Source organism: Rhinoraja longicauda, chromosome 12 (genome assembly GCF_053455715.1).
Source record: "Rhinoraja longicauda isolate Sanriku21f chromosome 12, sRhiLon1.1, whole genome shotgun sequence".
Lineage (NCBI taxonomy): Eukaryota > Metazoa > Chordata > Chondrichthyes > Rajiformes > Arhynchobatidae > Rhinoraja > Rhinoraja longicauda.
The window spans coordinates 30,687,101-30,706,399 of record NC_135964.1 but is presented as its reverse complement, the minus strand read 5'-3'; the positions used below and the strand labels follow the sequence as shown (position 1 = coordinate 30,706,399).

Genomic DNA, 19,299 nt, shown 5'->3' with positions numbered 1-19,299 from the left:
TGGAGGGAGGGAGGGAGGGAGGAGGGAAGGTGGAGGGAGGAGGGAAGGTGGAGGGAGGGAGGGAGGGAAGGAGGAGGGAGGGAGGGAAGGAGGGAGGAGGGAAGGAGGAGGGAGGGAGGGAGGAGGGAAGGTGGAGGGAGGGAAGGTGGAGGGAGGGAGGGAGGATGGAAGGAGGGAGGGAGGGGGGAGGGAGGGAGGGAGGGGGGAGGGAGGAGGGTGAACCGAACTCCTACCCCTACCCCTTCCCTGATGAAGCTTCCACCCTACGACCTAACCTCCTCCGTACACCATCAACACCCCCAACAGTTCTTTCAGGTCAGGCAGAGAGAGGTTCACTTGCACCTCCTCCAACCTCATCTACTGTATCCGTTGTTCAAGGTGTGGACTCATACATTGGAAAGACCAAAGGTAGACTGGGCGATCGTTTTGCTGAACACCTTCGCTCAGTCCGCCTGGACCCACCTGGAGAAGGCAGGGACGGGGTACTGATTGAGAATGATCAGCCATGATCACATTGAATGGCGGTGCTGGCTCGAAGGGCCGAATGGCCTCCTCCTGCACCTATTGCCTATTGTCCCCCCGAGATCTCACTACCTGAGCCAACCCCCTCCCCCTGACCGTGCTCACACTCCCTGTGACTTCCACTCACCGTGCACACCTACCTACACACACTCATCCCCCTCACCACCTCACATCTCCACTCATTCCCCAAAGTCCTCTCACTCTGTCTTCCGAACTCTGACATCTTTCCCCAAACTGCATCTCTCAGCCACCCTCCCCCCCCTCCATGGTCTTCTTCACCATTAATCCCTCCATATTTTACGTGCTTCCCCCACCCAAGTTGTTGCATTAGCTTCAAGGTCGTCTTGTTGAGTCTCATTGTCTGTAACTCGTTATCACCTGGCCCACTGCTAACAATGGCCTGATTCCTTTTTTGCATTCATAGGAACATAGAAAAATAGGTGCAGGAGTAGGCCATTCGGCCCTTTGAGCCAGCACCGCCATTCAATATGGCTAATCATCTAAAATCAGTACCCCGTTCCAGTTTTTTCCCCATATATTTCTTTCATTCATTTGTTCTATATCTCTCTATATCACCGTCTATATCCCTCATTTCCCTTTCCCCTGACTCTGTCTAAAGAAGGGTCTCAACCCAAAGCATCACATATTCCTTTTCTCCAGAGATGCTGCCTGACCCGCTGAGTTACTCCAGCTCGTGGTGTCTAACACTCCCTGACTTCTTCCTTCTGTGTCCCTTCCACTGGTCTTGGCCTAACGTTGAAGTGCTTAAATTTATAAGTGTGATTATTCAATAGACGTCAGATTTGTAGTTAAATTTGCTTCTGTAATTTGTCCCCAGTCTGCAAAACTGGAACTAGTGTATGGGTCATCTCTGGCCGGTACAGACGGTGGGCCAAAGGGCCTGTTCCACACTTGTATCTCAAAATTAAACTAAACTTATCACCACACCCCTCCCCAGCCGCCACACCCCCCCCAAACACTCTTCCAACCTCCCATGCCCTCTGCCTCCTTGAACACAATTCCTGCAAACATCTGTATTCCCTGGGGAGGAATGTACAGCACCAACCTACCCCTTGAAAACCTTAATATCCAGAAATAGACTTATCTCTTTGAATGAACTCAATGATCCCCGATCTCTATCAACGGGGACAGTGTGGAGAGAGTGTCCAGCTTCAAGTTTCTGGGCACTCACATTTCGGAGGACCTAACATGGTCCAATAACACTGCTGCGCTGGTCAAGAAGGCACAACAAAGACTGTTCTACTTAAGAACACTGAAAAAGTCTGGTCTACCCCAACAGCTGCTGACGACCTTCTACCGCTGCACCATAGAGAGCATCCTAACGCATGGCATCCCTGTGTGGTACCTCAGCTGCACGGAGGCAGAAAGGAAAGCTCTACAGCGGTTAGTCCATAGAGCTCAGAGGGCCATCGGAACACAGCTACCAGACTTGGAGGGCATCTACAACACACGATGCCTCAGAAAAGCCACCAGCATCCACAAAGACTCTTCACACCCCTGCAACAGTCTGTTCGAACTCCTTCTATCGGGCAGACGATACAAGGCCTTCTACGCCCGCACCTCCAGACTCAGGAACAGCTTCATCCCCAGGGCCATAGCTGTTATGAACCGGTCCTGCTGAGCCGGATGGCCACAACGCATAGATCAACTTGCACTTTACCCTGTCTAAAAACTGTTACAATTGTTTCGTTTCGTTGGGTTGCTGTTAATTACTTAAATTATTGCATCGTATGGGAGGCGCATTCCCAATCTCGTTGTACCCCTGGGTACAATGACAATAAAGATATATTGTATTATTGTATTGTATTGTATGACAGTGCATCCACAGCTGCCCGAAGCAAACATCTGCCACCTTCCGAGGGAGAAAACAGTAGTGAAAAGCAGTTTACCCCTTCTTTTGAGATCGTGTTTCCAGGTTCCAAACTTCTCAGCCTCCTTCCAGCCTGTCAAGCCCGTAAGAAGTTCCACTGAGAACTCCTGTCCTTTTTTTTTTTCAAATCTTTTAATTAAATTTTTATTAAAAAATGATAAGCATAACAGTGATATTGATACATAGGGATCAGGATTACATTAACAACAAACGTAACCTAAATATAAATCCAGTTTCAAAATACATATAGGGTATAGACCTCCCAGTCTCTATGTAATTATAGATAAAAGGTTAAAAGAGAACTTATATATATTAAAAAAAGATAAAAAGAAAAAAAAGAAAATTTACCCCTCTAAACTAAAATAAGCAAAAAAATAAAAATAAAAAACAGAATCTGGGCTGCAAAAACCCAGTTTAGACCCCTGTTTGTCGTTAAATCTGTTCCACCAAATAAAGGTAAAAAATTATTATAACGGCTGGAGAGGGATCAACTTATATTGTGTGAAAATATTGAATAAACCTGTCCTTCTGAAGTCATGAGATCAATGTCCTGGCCTTCTCAATCACTCCTCAAACCGCAACCCATCCCCCTCCCTGGAACCGGTCCAGTCAATGTTCACCACACTTCCTCCGTGACAAGTACTGTACATCCTTTTTTGGTTAAGGAGACCAAACTATTCAGGCACTGCATAATTGCAGTAGAATGTCTTTACTCCTGTACTCATATAATGAATATTACTCCCATAATAGAAGCCAATATATTATTTGCCTTAAAAAACAATATTTCCAGCATTGTGACTATTCTCACAGAGCTCTCAGTGGTCGGGAGCAACCTTTATCCTGCAGTAAGCACCAAAGAATGTTTATTTGATCATTATCACATTGTTTTTATTTGCATTTGCTGTGCAGAAATCAGCTGTCAGTCTGCTACAAAGCAGCCTTAAGTACACTCAAATTAGCCCAGGCCATGAAGATAGATAATGCATGGTTCTCTTCCAGAGAAGGCCAGAAACGGGTCAAATGCAGTATTATAACAGTATAACAGTATAACAGAGCTTTATTTGTCATTCGGTACCAAGGTACCGAACGAAACTACATAGCAGTCATACAAAAAAAGAACACAAGACACATAACCCCAACACAAACGTCCATCACAGTGACTCCAAACACCCCCTCACTGTGATGGAGGCAACAAAACTTCCACTCTCTTCCCCACGCCCACGGACAGACAGCTCGTCCCCGACCGACCTGCACAGTCCCCGCGGCCGAGTTGCACCGGGTGCTGAAACGTCTCGCGGCCGAGCCGGGCGATGGAAGGCCCCGCGACCAAGCCTTGCGCAGCTAAGTCCCGTGGCCGAGCCGCACCGGGCGATGTAAAGCCCCGCGGCCGAGCCGCACCGGGCACTGTTAAGTCCCGCGGCCGAGCCGCACCAGCGATGAAAAGTCCCGCGGCCGAGCTGCACCGGGCGATGTAAAGTCCCGCGGCCAAGCCGCACCGGGCGATGTTAGGCCCCGCAGCCGAGCTGCACCGGGCACTGTTAAGTCCAGCAGCCGAGCCGCACCAGCAATGTAAAGTCCCGCGGCCAAGCCGCACCGGGCGATGAAAAGTCCCGTGGCCGAGCCGCACCGGGCACTGTTAAGTCCAGTGGCCAAGCCGCACCGGGCGATGTAAAGTCCAGCGGCCGAGCCGCACCGGGCGATGTTAGGCCCCGCGGCCGAGCCGCACCCCGCGCCGTGAGGAAGAGAAAAGTTTCCCCCACCACCCACACCACCAACCACCCACACCACCACCCCCCACACCACCACTCCCCACACATACACAACCAAAAAAAATACAAAAACCATCCCAACACCGACACACGACAAAAAAAAAGGAAAAAAGACGAACAGACTGCTAGCGAGCCGCAGCCGTTAGGCGCCGCCACTTCCGCCACTTGAGCTAAAGCAAGATATCTGGAAACTAAAACCAGCAGAAGTGGAACAGTTTGTGGGTGTACCTTCTGTCCTTTCACTTCTGGTACAAAAATACGCAAAGATCTTGGAAATGGTGATTGTTATGAACAAATCCATTTACTTAATTCCAATGGTACGGTAAAGGAGAGAATTTCAACTTGATTACAGTCCTGACAAAACAAAAAAAGTTTACATGTTCATCCTCTGCAGTGGTTTTGAAGTACAGGTACTGATCAAAGAAATCTCAATGTTGCTGTTATGTGTGGTGAAGAACATTGGTTCCCTAATTCTAATTTCAATGGTTCAATGGTTCAATGATGTAAAGCATAAAGCACACGTGGTCTCCCCAAACAGTGTGACCGATGCTCGCTGTTTGTTAGTGCAGATCACCTCTTCTGAGATAATCTTTTGGACTCTGACTGAGTTAAAAATCAGTGGCTTCAAATCTCCGCCCTGCCCCCACCAAATATCCATTATTCATAAAATATACCGGTATGCGCTGTAGGAGCCATTTGTGTTTATGCTAGCTGTCTTAGCATATTATATTATTTTGTATCTTACTGTATTATTTTTGGACACTTGGGGGTTGTCGTGAGATGAATGCATATATGGGCATTATGGACTGGGAGGAGCGAGAATTATGAGTACATGTGGATATGCAGTGATGCGTCAGACACGAAGGAGCCATGGCTAGATACGGTTCTTACCAAACCTATGACGGGAGAAATACTAATCTGTTTGTATCACTACTTCAATAAACAACTAATTAAACTGAAACGTCGTGAAGTTCTCTCTTTTGTTGTTTACATCAAGAATGATCGCTCCACTCCTCCATGAAGGTGAGAGGCAAATGGAGAGGACTTAGATGGGATGGATCGAAGTTGCCACTATATTGTAAGAACTTCAACCGGAGTGAATAAACTATGAACTATCCTCGGTAAGTGAAGATAAAAGTAGACCTGTCTCTAAAGAATAATTTAAAATTATAATTAGCTCTATGAGTGAGACTGGAGCTTGTGAATCGATTGGACGGTACAGGGATTGTTTTATTTTGCAAGCCTGAACCGAATATTACAGACTAGACAGGGTTATTACCTGCATTAATCTGACTACGGAGATTGAAAACTTTGAAAGTCAGTGAGTACAGCATTAAGCTTTATTGGAACTGTACGCGCATTGCACAGAGTCCATTAACTGAGCAACTCAGCGGGTCAGGTAGCATCTCTGGAGAAAATGGACAGGTGATTTTTCAGGTCGGGACCCTTCAGATTCAACCTGAACCTGAACAAGACTCCAGGCATCTGTACCCCCTGCTCGGTTGTGGCAGCAAGAAGAGGGCATAACCCAGATGGTGGGAATCCTTGATGACAGATGCCACCTTCTTGAGGCAGCATCTCCTGTAGATCCTGTCGATGGTGGGGAGGACTGGGCCTGTGGTGAACCGGGCTGAGTCCACCACTCTGCAGTCTCTTGGATTCTTGTGCATTTGAATTGTCGTATCAGGCCATGACGCAACCAGTCAGGATACTTTCTTCAGTGCATGTGCAGAAATTTGTTAAAATATTTGGAGACGTGGTCTTTATAAACGTTTTAGGAAGTACAGGCACTGGCGTACATTCAATCCAGATTGCATCAAAGTGCTGGGCCCAGGGCAGATGATCCAAGACGTGAACACCCTGGAAATTGAAGCTGCTAACTCTCTCCACCGCCAACCTAACAATGAAGACCAGCGTGTGGTCTCCGGATTTCCAATCATCCTTGCTGTCCCTGCAGCCCATTACCATTACACATTCCATGGTCAGATGTTCCTTTGCTTTGACCATTCATGTTCCTCGTTCACCCTACATGGTCTGTTCCACCAACACCCATTCAGGTCTGCTCAAGAGGCATCCCACCAGCTCTCTTTTAGATCCCCTTGAGATGCATCTTGCCACATCTTCATCCAGACTACCTGATCCATGCTGGATTCAATCTAGGACTATCTCAGTTAGGCAACTTGGTCGGCAGGGATAAGTTGGGCCATGGACGGTTTCCGTGCTGTTTATCTCCATGACCATGATCCCAGTGTATCTCTGCTGCTCGTTACATTGGTGCTCTGTGTGATGTGCTCTGGCTTTCCATGGACCACACCCATCCGGTGCCCTGTCTGGCTGTCCTGCACATGTTCACATTTCATGGTCAACTTCCAACCACCCCGCCCCCCTTGCAGTCGATTACTGTTGCTCATTTCTCCTTCGCACTATCCATCCACACTCCTGGTACATCATGGCGCCCTGCCATGTCTGCACCCAGTTTGCTGGAATCCCTCCTGGATCATCTGGGACTAGCTTCATTTGGCCAGCTAGTCGGCCTGTTTTCATGCAGTGCAGCTTTATGACTCTATTTAACTGCTGCCTCGCTGCCGCCCAGTATCCCTGCACCCTGCGTGGTTTCCTCTCACTGCTCTGCCATCCCTTCACATAACTTGGTCCGCTGTCTGGTCACCCTGCACATGTTGACATTTTGTGGACCGCTTCCATTGATTAATGTTTCATATTCCGTGATCAGTTGACTACTTCTTTCAGTCAGTTAGATTGATAGTAATAGGTGAACTTCATTTGTCATTTAGCAAATATCATTTGCTTCCAATATGTCAAACCTAACCCGAGTTACCTTCTCACATTTCTCACTTGAGAGATGATATCCTGAGCCCAAAGGATTGTCCAGAAACCCGGAAAGCTGGAAAAGCCGCCACAACCACGGCTCGAGGTAAGAGGTTACAATGTAAACTTTCAGAAAAATAATTTATTTCCAAATTACACAATAATAATACTTCTCCATCTGTGTGATGCGCAAACACGATGGTCACATGAGACGGGAGGTGAGGGGAAAGAATGGAAGAAAAGCACAAGAAAACATTTGCACCATTGCATCTTCAACTTTATGCAACTGAAAACTGATTTTAATTCCGCATAGAAACGTGATAGAGACATTTTCTGGGTCATTTTGACTGGGCGTTCCTGGAGTGAGACCATATGACCAAGACACGACTTTAGGGTTGGGACAGGGCAACCAGGCTGGAGATGTTCTATAATGGGGCATCCATTATTGGGTATTCTCAGCATGTGGTCTCCTACCAGAGAATTAATAATACTCCCCTCTGCCCCTGGGTCCATTGCTCTGATCAGTGCTCAATGCCCAGTTGCATAGGTGGGGATGCAGTGGAAGATCAACGCAGTTGCTCCCTGCCCCCAGAGCATGTTAGAGAGGGATGCCAGCACATGTGAGTAGCTCCTGTGGTGGACTGGGCCTTGAATCTTGATGGGCAGCTTTGGTGACATTCGGCTCACAACTAGAGCCTGTCCCAGAAATACAGCTCAGTCAAGGCTTGGTGAGAGAGCAAGGTTCGCTGTTCTACCTGGGGTCAGGGATCTGGGTCCCATTTCTGTCTCAACATTTAGATGTCTCCTGCGCAATACTACAAGGGCTTCAGTTGTTCCACCTTTATTCCCGGCGATGTGTTGTCAAGCTCCCAAGAGCGCATCCCCCACCAATCCCTCCCTCCCCAACCTCTCCCTTCTATTCCACCAACCCCTCCTCCCCAACCTCTCTCACTGTCTTTTCCTTCGTTCCTCATGGATTAAAGTCTGGGGACGAGTGTGTCCAACGAAGGCCATGCCACAGGTCGCCACATCCTGGCGCTGGCTGGGCACCAGGGTCCGGAGTCAGTCATCAGAGACAAGGTAGAAATGGTCATTAGATCTCGGGTCACGGCAGCTCTGTGCCTTTCAATCCATAATCGTTAAATTTCACGCTTGCCGTTGCATAAACCTGAATGGAATCTGAAATCCACAGAGTTTTTTTCTCCATCTCAGGTCATTGGCTGACACACTTAATTCCCTCAAAACCACAGAATTTCCATTTTTTCTCCAATGTAGCTCCAACGCCAGTGAACTCTTGCTTGAACATGTTTGGCAGTTGTTGGAGAAGCGTCTCAATTTCTCCCGAAGATATCTGTGGAGAAACGTACATGGCGCAGATAAAGACCCGCTGGAAATTAATCCTGCACTTCGGACTTGTGATGGCAACCAGAGTCTACGCAAGGTTGTCCTCTGACCCTGACCTGAAGGAACAGGCCTGACTTCCATGCACCAGATACTTTTCTATCCCATGCACAGGGCAACCATATTTGAACTATTACCTCTGGGCTACGTGTTCTATTAGGGAATGGAGGTTGACAATGCTGAATCACCATTGGGTTGCCAATGGCCTGTTTCAGAGCTCGTAAATAAAATGTGACTGTGCAATTAAAAAATCGTCAATGCACAGAAAAAAAGACCTGAGGAAACGAACCAAAGCAACTCCTTCTAGTAAGAAGGAGCCAGAGGTCATGGTACATATAGGTACCAACAATATAGGTAGGATAAGGGAAGAGGTCCTGAAAGGAGAATTTAGGGGGCTAGGAAGAGAGTTAAAAAAAAGGACTTCCAAAGCAATAATCTCAGGCTTACTGCCTGTGCCACGCGATAGTGAGAATAGGAATGGAGTGAGGTGGAGGATAAATAAGTGGCTGAGGAACTGGTGCAGGGAGCAGGGTTTCAAGTTTCTGGATCATTGGGACCTCTTCTGGGGGAAGTATGACCTGTACAAAAAGGACGGGTTGCATCTGAACCTGAGGGGAACCAATATCCTGGCGGGGAGATTTGCTAAAATAATTGCGGAGACTTTAAACTAGTACGGTTGGGGGGAGGGACTCAAACACAGATAGCTAACAGGCAGTGTGTGAGGCAGGAGGCAGAAAAGGGAAACACTCAGACCCAATATGTAGGAGAGAAAGAAGGGAAAATAAATAAACTGAGAATAAGAAATGATGGGTCCCTTAAATGTGTATATTTTAATGCTAGGAGCATTGTAAGAAAGGTGGATGAGCTGAGAGCCTGGATTGACATCTGGAAGTATGATGTTGTGGCGATCAGTGAAACATGGTTGCAGGAGGGTTGCGATTAGCAATTAAATATTCCAGGATTTCATTGTTTCAGATGTGATAGAATCGGAGGGGCAAGAGGTGGGGGTGTTGCATTGCTTGTCAGGGAGGATATCACAGCAGTGCTTTGGCAGGACAGACTAGAAGGCTCGATTAGGGAGGCTGTTTGGGTGGAACTCAGAAATGAGAAAGGTTTAGCAACACTTATAGGGGTGTATTATAGACCGCCAAATAGGGAACGAGAATTGGAAGAGCAAATATGTAAGGAGATAGCAGATATTAGTAGTAAGCACAGAGTGGTGATTGTGGGTGATTTCAATTTTCCGTATATAGACTGGGAATCGCATTCTGTTAAAGGGCTGGATGGTTTGGAGTTTGTAAAATGTGTGCAGGATAGTTTTTTGCAGCAATACGTAGAGGTGCCTACCAGAGAAGGGGCAGTGTTGGACCTCCTGTTAGGAAATGAGATGGATCAGGTGACGGAGGTATGTGTTGAGGAGCACTTTGGGTCTAGTGATCACAATGCCATTAGTTTTAATATCATTATGGAGAAGGTCAAATCTGGACCAAGGGTTGAGATTTTGGATTGGAGAAAGGCTAATTTTGAGGAGATGAGAAAGGATTTAAAAGGAGTGAAATGGAAATTTTTGTTTTATGAAAAGGATATAATAGAGAAATGGAGGATATTTAAAGGTGAAATTTTGAGAGTACAGAGTCTTTATGTCCCTGTTCGGTGGAAAGGAAAGAATAATAATTTGAAAGAGCCGTGGTTTTCCAGGGAAATTGGACACTTGGTTCGGAAAAAGAGGGAGATATACAATAAATATAAGCGGCAGGGAGTAAATGAGGTTCTTGAGGAATATAAAGAATGTAAAAGGAATCTTAAGAAGGAAATTAGAAAAGCGAAAAAAAGATATGAGGCTGCTTTGGCAAGTAATGTAAAAGTAAACCCCAAGGGGTTCTACAGATATGTCAATAGCAAAAGGATAGTGAGGGATAAAATTGGTCCATTAGAGAGTCAGAGTGGTCAGCTATGTGCTGAGCCGGAAGAAATGGGGGAGATATTAAACAATTTCTTTTCTTCGGTATTTACCGAGGAGAAGGATATTGAATTATGTGAGGTAAGCGAAACAAGTAGAGTAGTGATGGAAATTAGGAGGATTAAAGAAGAGGAGGTACGGACACTTTTGAAAAATATAAAAGTGGATAAGTCTCCAGGTCCTGATAGGATATTCCCTAGGACATTGAGGGAAGTTAGTGCAGAAATAGCAGGGGCTATGACGGAAATATTTCAAACGTCATTAGAAACGGGGATGGTGCCGGAAGATTGGCGCATTGCGCATGTTGTGCCCTTGTTTAAAAAAGGTTCTAAAAGTAAACCTAGCAATTATAGACCTATTAGTTTGACGTCTGTGGTGGGAAAATTAATGGAAAAGATACTTAGGGACAATATATATAATTATTTGGATAATCAAGGCCTGATTAGAAACAGTCAACATGGATTTGTGCCTGGAAGGTCATGTTTGACTAATCTTCTTGAATTTTTTGAAGAGGTTACCAGGGAAATTGATAAGGGCAAGGCTGTGGATGTTGTCTATATGGACTTCAGTAAGGCATTTGACAAGGTTCCACATGGAAGGTTGATTAAGAAGGTTAAATCGTTGGGTATTAATAGTGAGGTTGCAAGATGGATTCAACAATGGCTGAATGGGAGATACCAGAGGGTAACGGTTGACAATTGTATGTCAGGTTGGAGGCCAGTGTCTAGTGGAGTACCCCAAGGATCTGTGTTGGGTCCACTGTTGTTTGTCATTTACATTAATGATCTGGATGATGGTGTGGCAAATTGGATTAGTAAATATGCAGATGATACTAAGATAGGTGGAGTAGTTGATAGTGAGGTAGATTTTCAAAGTCTACAGAGAGACTTGGGCCTTTTGGAAGGGTGGGCTGAAAGATGGCAGATGGAGTTTAATGCTGATAAGTGTGAGGTGCTGCATTTTGGTAGGACAAATCAAAATAGGACGTACAGGGTAAATGGTAGGGAATTGAGGAATGCAGTGGAACAGAGGGATCTGGGAATAACTGTGCATTGTTCCCTGAAGGTGGAATCTCATGTGGATAGGGTGGTGAAGAAGGCGTTTGGTATGCTTGCCTTTATAAATGAGAGCATCGAGTATAGAAGTTGGGATGTAATGTTAAAATTGTACAGGGCATTGGTGAGGCCGAATCTGGAGTATGGTGTGCAGTTCTGGTCGCCAAATTATAGGAAGGATGTCGACAAAATGGAGAGGGTACAGAGGAGATTTACTAGAATGTTGCCTGGGTTTCAGCACCGAGGCTACAGAGAGAGGTTGAATAGGTTGGGTCTTTATTCTTTGGAGCGTAGAAGGTTGAGGGGGGACTTGATAGAGGTTTTTTAAATTTTGAGAGGGACGGACAGAGTTGACGTGGGTAGGCTTTTCCCTTTGAGAGTGGGGAAGATTCCAACAAGGGGACATAGCTTCAGAATTGAGGGACAAAGGTTTAGGGGTAACATGAGGGGGAACTTCTTTACTCAGAGGGTGGTGGCTGTATGGAATGGGCTTCCGGTGGAAGTGGTGGAGGCTGGCTCGATTTTATTATTTAAGAGTAAATTGGATAGGTATATGGATAGGAGGGGATTAGAGGGTTATGGTCTGAGTGCAGGTAGATGAGACTAGGTCAGGGAGAATGGTCGGCGTGGACTGGTAGGGCCGGACAGGCCTGTTTCCATGCTGTAGAAAAAAAAATATATATAAATAAAATAAAAATAAAAATAAAATAATAGTGAGGTGATTTCTCCAGAAAAAACACAGTTAGTGGAGGATAGGTATGTTAACACAATATGTGGGCATTAAAAACCTGTCACTTGTGGCACTGCAAGCCTGGGTGATGCTGTAATTATATCCACACAGGGTGGAGACATTTGGCAGTGGTAGATGTGCCACAGAAGCAGGGTTGAATTACACTTAACTGGCTTCACTGTGTGACTATAATCCTCACCAACGCAGCTGCATGGGCAGTGGTGTGTGTACCTCCACAGACGGACCAGGGCGCACACAAAGCCACCTTCTCCAGCTGCAGGGGTGCTGACCCTTCACCTCACACTGACCTCTGGGTCCTGAGCCCTCATCTCTGACCCCAGGGTGGTGAGCCCTTTCCTTTGACCCCCCTGGGTGGCTGATCCCTCACCTCAGCCACACAGAAAAGTAAAGTCTGCTCTGGACTCTGTGTACAACATGCAGAACCTCCATCACAAAATGTGGGCGCACAATTGAGTGGGAGGACCCGTTGCTGGGCTGGTGCTACTTGGTCGCTGTGTGTGTGGTTGCCTGGGGTTACTGGCCTGCTGGGTGTGACTGGACAAAGCAGACACGAGTGTGGCAGACACGAGTGTGGCAGACACGAGTGTGGCAGACACGAGTGTGGCAGACACGAGTGTGGCAGACACGAGTGTGGCAGACACGAGTGTGGCAGACACGAGTGTGGCAGACACGAGTGTGGCAGACACGAGTGTGGCAGACACGAGTGTGGCAGACACGAGTGTGGCAGACACGAGTGTGGCAGACACGAGTGTGGCAGACACGAGTGTGGCAGACACGAGTGTGGCAGACACGAGTGTGGCAGACACGAGTGTGGCAGACACGAGTGTGGCAGACACGAGTGTGGCAGACCCCTCTTGACAGCAAAAAATACTAGAGGAGCAAGATGAACCACTCCGTCAAAATCGCTCATACTGAAGTGCAGTACACAAAGGAACGTGACATCCGCCATTTCAGTAAGCAAAACCCGCCATTCGCTCTGCCTCTCGCAGTGTAATCAGTGTTTTGGGGGAACAGTATGTGTGATGATACCATAAAAAATGCAGAATATATCTCATCTATCAATTCACAGATTTTAGTTATTTATCTTTTTAAATGTTTCTGCAAGTTTCTGCCTACTAAAATGGCGCCGCGACATACTACGGGGTTTTAGGGTCGAGTGGTCTATCTTGCTCTGCTCTATTATCTTTGCTTGACAGTCACCTTTCTGAAATGACACTGCCAGTGTCTGTAGCATTGCCCTGCTGGCTCTGGTGCAACTCGCTCTATTTATCTGCACAGAATTGTACTGTTATGTGCAGTAAAACAGGTACTTCCCCCCTGAGATACCCCTCCAACTCTAGGATGAGCTGTACCATCCCCACTATTCACCCGTCATGGCAGCCAGTGCAGCCTCTTTGCTTACGGGATGCGGTGCTGCCTTGAAGGGATTGCCCGAGTACCAGTTCTGCATATGCGCCCACCACCCCCCCTCCCCCTCCCCCTCCCCCTCCCCATCCCATGAGGAACAATTCACAGTGGCAAGTTAACCCACCCACCCATTTGTCTTTTGGATGTGAGAGAGAACTGCAGTGTCCAGAGGAAATGTCCGGTCACAGGGCAGACGTGCAAATTCCACACAGTCAGCACATGAGGTCAGGATCGATCCTGGGTCACTGGAGCTGTGCCCCGGGACAGAGAGACAAGTCCCGTCACAACAACGACCTCTTACATTTCTGCTCTGACAAAGATAAAGGAAGCAAAGTGAAGGGAAACACTATAGGGACAAAAAATCATCGAAAGTCTTAAAGAAAAAGAAACAAAAGTATTTTAGAATAAGATGTAGGTTTAAACATATGGCCGGATAATCGCTTACACAAAAGCTGTAGCTGAGGAAGACTGGTTAGACCACCCTCACTTCGCCCACAAGAGCTCACTTTGATCTGTCACATAATAGAACATTCCTCATTGGAATGGACATGAGTAACGGGAAGGTTAACCTATCCTGGGCGCCCCAGCCTTGGCTCCCTATCGGAGAAGCATGACGTTGTGAAGATTACCTTGGCATCCAGTCGCTGGAGGTAAGACCACAGGTACTCAATGTTGGCTCCAAACGGGTGGACGTGGAGGAAAGCCGATATGATCCCTGGCCACAAAAGATACAGATACAGAAATTGAAAGCTCAGCATTCTGTAAAGCAAACTCTACATCAAGACGAGCGAAGGAAGAAGGGGCTCTTGACAGGGTTACTCAGACCAACGGCTTCAGGTGAAGGTGAGGTTCAATACCAGGGAGAGGATATCAGGAATGCAAAGTGTTTCCTCATTGAAGGTTCCACTGGAGACGCGGGCAGTGGAGATGCAGTGGAGTTTGAGTTTGAGTTTAGTTTATCGTCACGTGTACTGACGTACAGCAAAAAGCTTTTGTTGCGTGCTAACCAGTCAGCGGAAAGACAGTACATGATTACAATCGAGCCATCCACAGTGTATAGATAAATGATAAAGGGAATAACGTGAATAACGTTTGGTGCAAGTTAAAGCCAGTAAAGTCCAATCAAAGATAGCCCGAAGGTCACCAATGAGGCGGATAGTTGTTCAGTCTGCTCTCTATTGGTAGGATGGTTCAGCTGCCTGATAGTAGCTGGGAAGAAACTGTCCTTGAATCTGGAGGTGTGCGTTTTCATACTTGTATACCTTTTGCCCGATGAGAGAGGGGAATAGTGGGAGTGGCCAGGATGTGACTCGTCCTTGATTAGGTTGGTGGCCTTGGTGAGGCAGCATGAGGTGCAAATGGAGTCAATGGAAGGGAGATTGGTTTGTGTGCTGGTCTGTGTTGGGCTGGTATGGTTAGTGTAATTTTGATAACAGAATGATGAGGAGGCCTTTGACCCACGGTGTATATCCCACTGTCCCTTCCCCTACACCGTGCCGATATTTAACATACATGCACAATGCCCTTTTAACCGCCGAGTCTGCAGCCACTGCCCTTCAGTCGGTGAACTCCAGACCTTTCCAAATTTTCCAAGAAATGTTTCTCAATTGTGCTTTTTTCCAGTTATCTGAAATATGTGACATAGACACAAGAGACTGCAGATGCTGGAATCATAAGCAAAAAACAAAATGCTGGAGGATCTCAGTGCGTCAGACAGCATATGTGGAGGGAAATGGTCAGATGACGTTTCGGGTTGGGATCTTTCTTCAGTCTGATGAAGGGTCCCGGCCCAAATCATCGTCTGTCCATTTCCTTCCACAGATGCCGCCGAACCTGCTGAGTTCTTCCTGCACTTTGGATTTTAAAACAGGGGTAAGAATAGGACACTAAGCCCCTCAAGTCTGTCATGTTATTCCTTTTATCATGTATCTGTACACTGTTTATCCTGTATTGTCTTTCCGCCGACTGGTTAGCATGCAACAAAAGCTTTTCACTGTACCTCGCTCGGTACAAGTGACAATAAACTAAACTACACTAAACCTTTCAACAAGGTCATGGCGGAGCTATGCTGGTCTCAACTCCTCTTCTGTGCCAGTTCCCAATGGCCCTCAATTCTTCGATCCTACAAAAAATTGTCTCTCATTCAACACCTCCAGTGATCTGGTCTCACAACCCTCAGGGTAGTCTCCAGGGATTCACCACACTCTTCAAGAAGAAATTAGTCCTGGCCTCTGTTTTAAACAACCAGCCTCGTTCGAGTCTCTCCCACAACTGGAAACATCTCAGTATTTACCCCGTTGTGCCCTTCCCCTGCTCATGATCTTGTTTGCTTCAGTAGGACCAACCCTCCTTCTCAACTCCAAATAATACAAATCCGAATTCTACAGTCACTCATTTTGGGACAACCTTCTAATCCCCAGAATGAGCTTGGTGAATCTCCTTTGGACTGTCTCCAACGCTAGTATATTGTTTTTATATAGGAACCAAAACTGCACCCAGTGCTCCAAGTGTGGTTTCACCAGCAATCTGTACAACTGCAGCACATCGCGGAGCTTGTGATCCCTTTGCCGGGGATTGAAGTTCCAACCGCGTGGTCTGTGGACATTAACATCGTGAAACCCACAGTCTCTGGTAAGAAGAGGCCGACTCTGGAACTCCATGCTGCAGAGAGAGTTTCAACTGCTCCGATGCGGGAGTTTCAATCACCCCAATGGGGGCTCCGATCGTCGGCGGCAGGGGCTTTGATCGCCCTGACTGTGGATGGTTTGACTGCCCCGACCGCGGGAGAACAAAAAGGAAGGTGATTGAACTTTATTGCCTTCCATCACAGTGAGGAATGTGGAATCCACAGTGGTGGACGTTTATGTTAACTTTTATGTGGTTGTGTGCCTTGTTGCTTTTCACTTAGTTTGGCTGTATGGTACCTCAAATTTCACTGTACCTTAATTGGTACACGTGACAATAAACTGACCTTGACACCTTGACTTACCTATTTTTCATCTCCAAACCTCCTGGATCAACGGACAACTTGGCAACTGAGTCTGAAGAAGGGTTCCGACCTCAAATATTACCTAAGCATTTCCTCCAGAGATGCCGCCTGACCAGCTACAGTGGATCAGAAACCGGATGTTCTTCACTGGGACACTTTCCTACAATCCCGATCGGAATTGCATCCAATTGCTGGGAAGCATGCAGTTCAACCTCACTGAGGAATATCGACACTGTCCAGGACAATCCAGTCCAGGGCGCACTGACACCCCATGCCCCAGCCTACACTATAACTACTCGGACCCTCACAGCTCCAGTGGCCTAGGTTTAACCCTGACTTCCGCTCTGTCTATGTGGAGTCTGCACTGTCTCCCGTTCTCCCTATGGGTGCTTCAGTTTCTAGCCACTTCCTAAAGTCAACTGGCTGCTGGAAATTGTTCTGCGTGTGTAGTGGTGGAATCCAGGGTGAGTTGACGGGAATGTGAGAAGAATCAATGTACGTGGGTGGTTGGTGGTGGGTGTGGACTCGGTGGACTGAATGGTCCCCTGATGTATGTGACCATAACTACAGCGTGAGACACCTATTAGAAACTTCACAGCAACTTATTAACTCTAGGTCAGGGCAGCACGCACAGGAAGGCACCACCACACCTTGGTTTGCCTCTGAGTTGTCTACGCTCCTGACTTGGAAATATATCCCCATCCTTCACCATGGCTGGGTCTGTGTTGGCACTCCCTCAACCGTGGCTCTTGGGCATACTTTGCAGCAAGAGATTGTAAGAAGGCTACTTGCCAGCAACCCGAGGATAATTGAGGAAGAGATGTACGTTGCCCTGTCTCTGATGCTCACAGCTCAGTAACGAAAGATATCCTCCAGAATTAAAGCATCACCACCATGACAGCAGAATGTGACTGAAGAACATTTAACCAGAGGGAGGGGAAGAGCAGGTTACATTTTCTACACAGCAAAGCTATAATAATCCACTCTCCAATGACTCGGAAACCCCTATGTTCAGCATCTGATTCACGGCGTGTCTCTTCAACATGCAGTTCATATGCTCCCCCCACTCACTGGGACCCAAGTTCCTGCATTCTCTTTTGACTCATCAAGGTCCTAGTTCTCGTGCTCCCTACCACTGCCCCAGCCCCGCTTCCAATGCTCCTTATCTCTCACAAGGGCCATGGTTCCTGCACCCCCTTCTGCTCACCTGGTTCAGTTCATTGCGCTGACATGAAATTTAATCAAATCGCTGGAAAATTTATGTTTATAGAGTGTAACATCTCTAAAAAAGTGTTTTGGAAGTGTGCTGTGAATATTAATGCAAGCGCGTCCAGCAGCCTGGAAAATCAGCTCCTCTAAAATCCCGAGCCATTTAATGGATTTTTACTGCAGTGCTTTTCAGAATCCCCAAAAACTTTACAACCAATAAAGAACTTATCAAAATGTAGGATGTCCATCTTGAGGCAATCTTTCGCAGCAGTGGTGTGAGGTGCTACTTAAATGCAGCACCTGTACTTTGTTATTTTAAAGAGGCCCCCCCTCAACCTAAACTCCAGCGAGTACAGGCCCAGTGCCGTCAAATGCTCATCATATGTTAACCCAACCTCCTCTGGATCCTCTCCAATGCCAGCACATTTTTCCTCAGATGTGGGGCCAAAAACTGCTCACAATGCTCCAAATGCGGCCTGACTAGTGCCTTATAAAGCCTCAGCATTAGATCCCTGTTTCTATATTCTAGTCCTCTCGAAATAAATGCTAACATTGCATTTGCCTTCCTTACTACTGATTCGACTTGCAAACTAACTCTTTGGGAATTCTGCACCAGCGCTCCCAAGTCCCTTTGACCCTCCAATTTCTGAATTCTCTCCCCATTTAGAAAATGATCTACGCCTTTATTCCTACTACCAAGATGCATGAACACATGAGTGGTGTTCAGCTGCAATATTCACAAAATGTTCCTTGGTCCACACACTAAACAAATCAGCGTCTCCAATCTGATGGACGTTCTCTTTATTTTAAAAGCCATTTTCCTGGTCAGCCCAGGCAACACCGATCAAAATATCTCTCCTGCTCTCCCCCAAGACGTTTCTAATGAATCAACATTTATTTGAATCACAATTGAATGCAATATTCTAAATGCCTTCCCACTGATATATTTATACAGTTATTCCCCAAGGATCCTGCTGCCTCTGGCAATCTCTCCGACACTCCGTGCATTGTATTCGTCATCCTGATGTTGTGTAGACATGAACAGCAACCACACATCAGCCCTTTGTCACTTTGCTTTAAAATCAGCTTCAGTATCACACAGGAAAACAGGGGCAGGATTCTGCCACCAGGCCCCTCTAGCCAGTCCCGTCACTATGATTGTGGCTGGTCTATCCCAGGGCTCCACTCTTGTGGGCTAATTCCCCCTGGCCCTCAATTCCCCCATCTGTCAAATATGTATCCAATTCAAGACCCATGCGTGAACTGGCCTCCCTAACCCTCCAGGGAAAAAGTTCCAGAGATTCACCATCCTCTGTGAGAAGAAATTCACAAGGTCATGTCATAAGTGATAGGAGTAGAATTAGGCCATTTGGCCCATCAAGTCTACTCCGCCATTCAATCATGGCTGATCTATCTCTCCCTCCTAACCCCATTCTCCTCCCTTCTCCCCCTAACCTCTAACACCTGTACTAATCAAGAATCTATCTATCTCTGCCTTAAAAATGAATGAATGAATGAA

The 19,299-nt window shown here is 46.8% G+C and overlaps 1 protein-coding gene across 2 annotated transcripts in view; it reads right to left on the bottom strand.

The window, feature by feature from the left end:
• Positions 1–7,922: 7,922 nt before the first annotated feature.
• Positions 7,923–19,299, bottom strand: part of enox1 (ecto-NOX disulfide-thiol exchanger 1) — a 180,290-nt gene continuing 168,913 nt past the window's right edge. For both annotated transcript variants that reach the window (XM_078409375.1, XM_078409374.1), the window contains exons 12-13: positions 14,212–14,297; positions 7,923–8,359 (exon numbers count right to left, since the gene is read on the bottom strand). In XM_078409375.1, the coding sequence (XP_078265501.1) occupies positions 8,222–8,359; positions 14,212–14,297 (224 nt within the window). In that variant the 3' untranslated portion in view covers positions 7,923–8,221. The remainder of the gene's footprint in view (positions 8,360–14,211; positions 14,298–19,299) is intronic.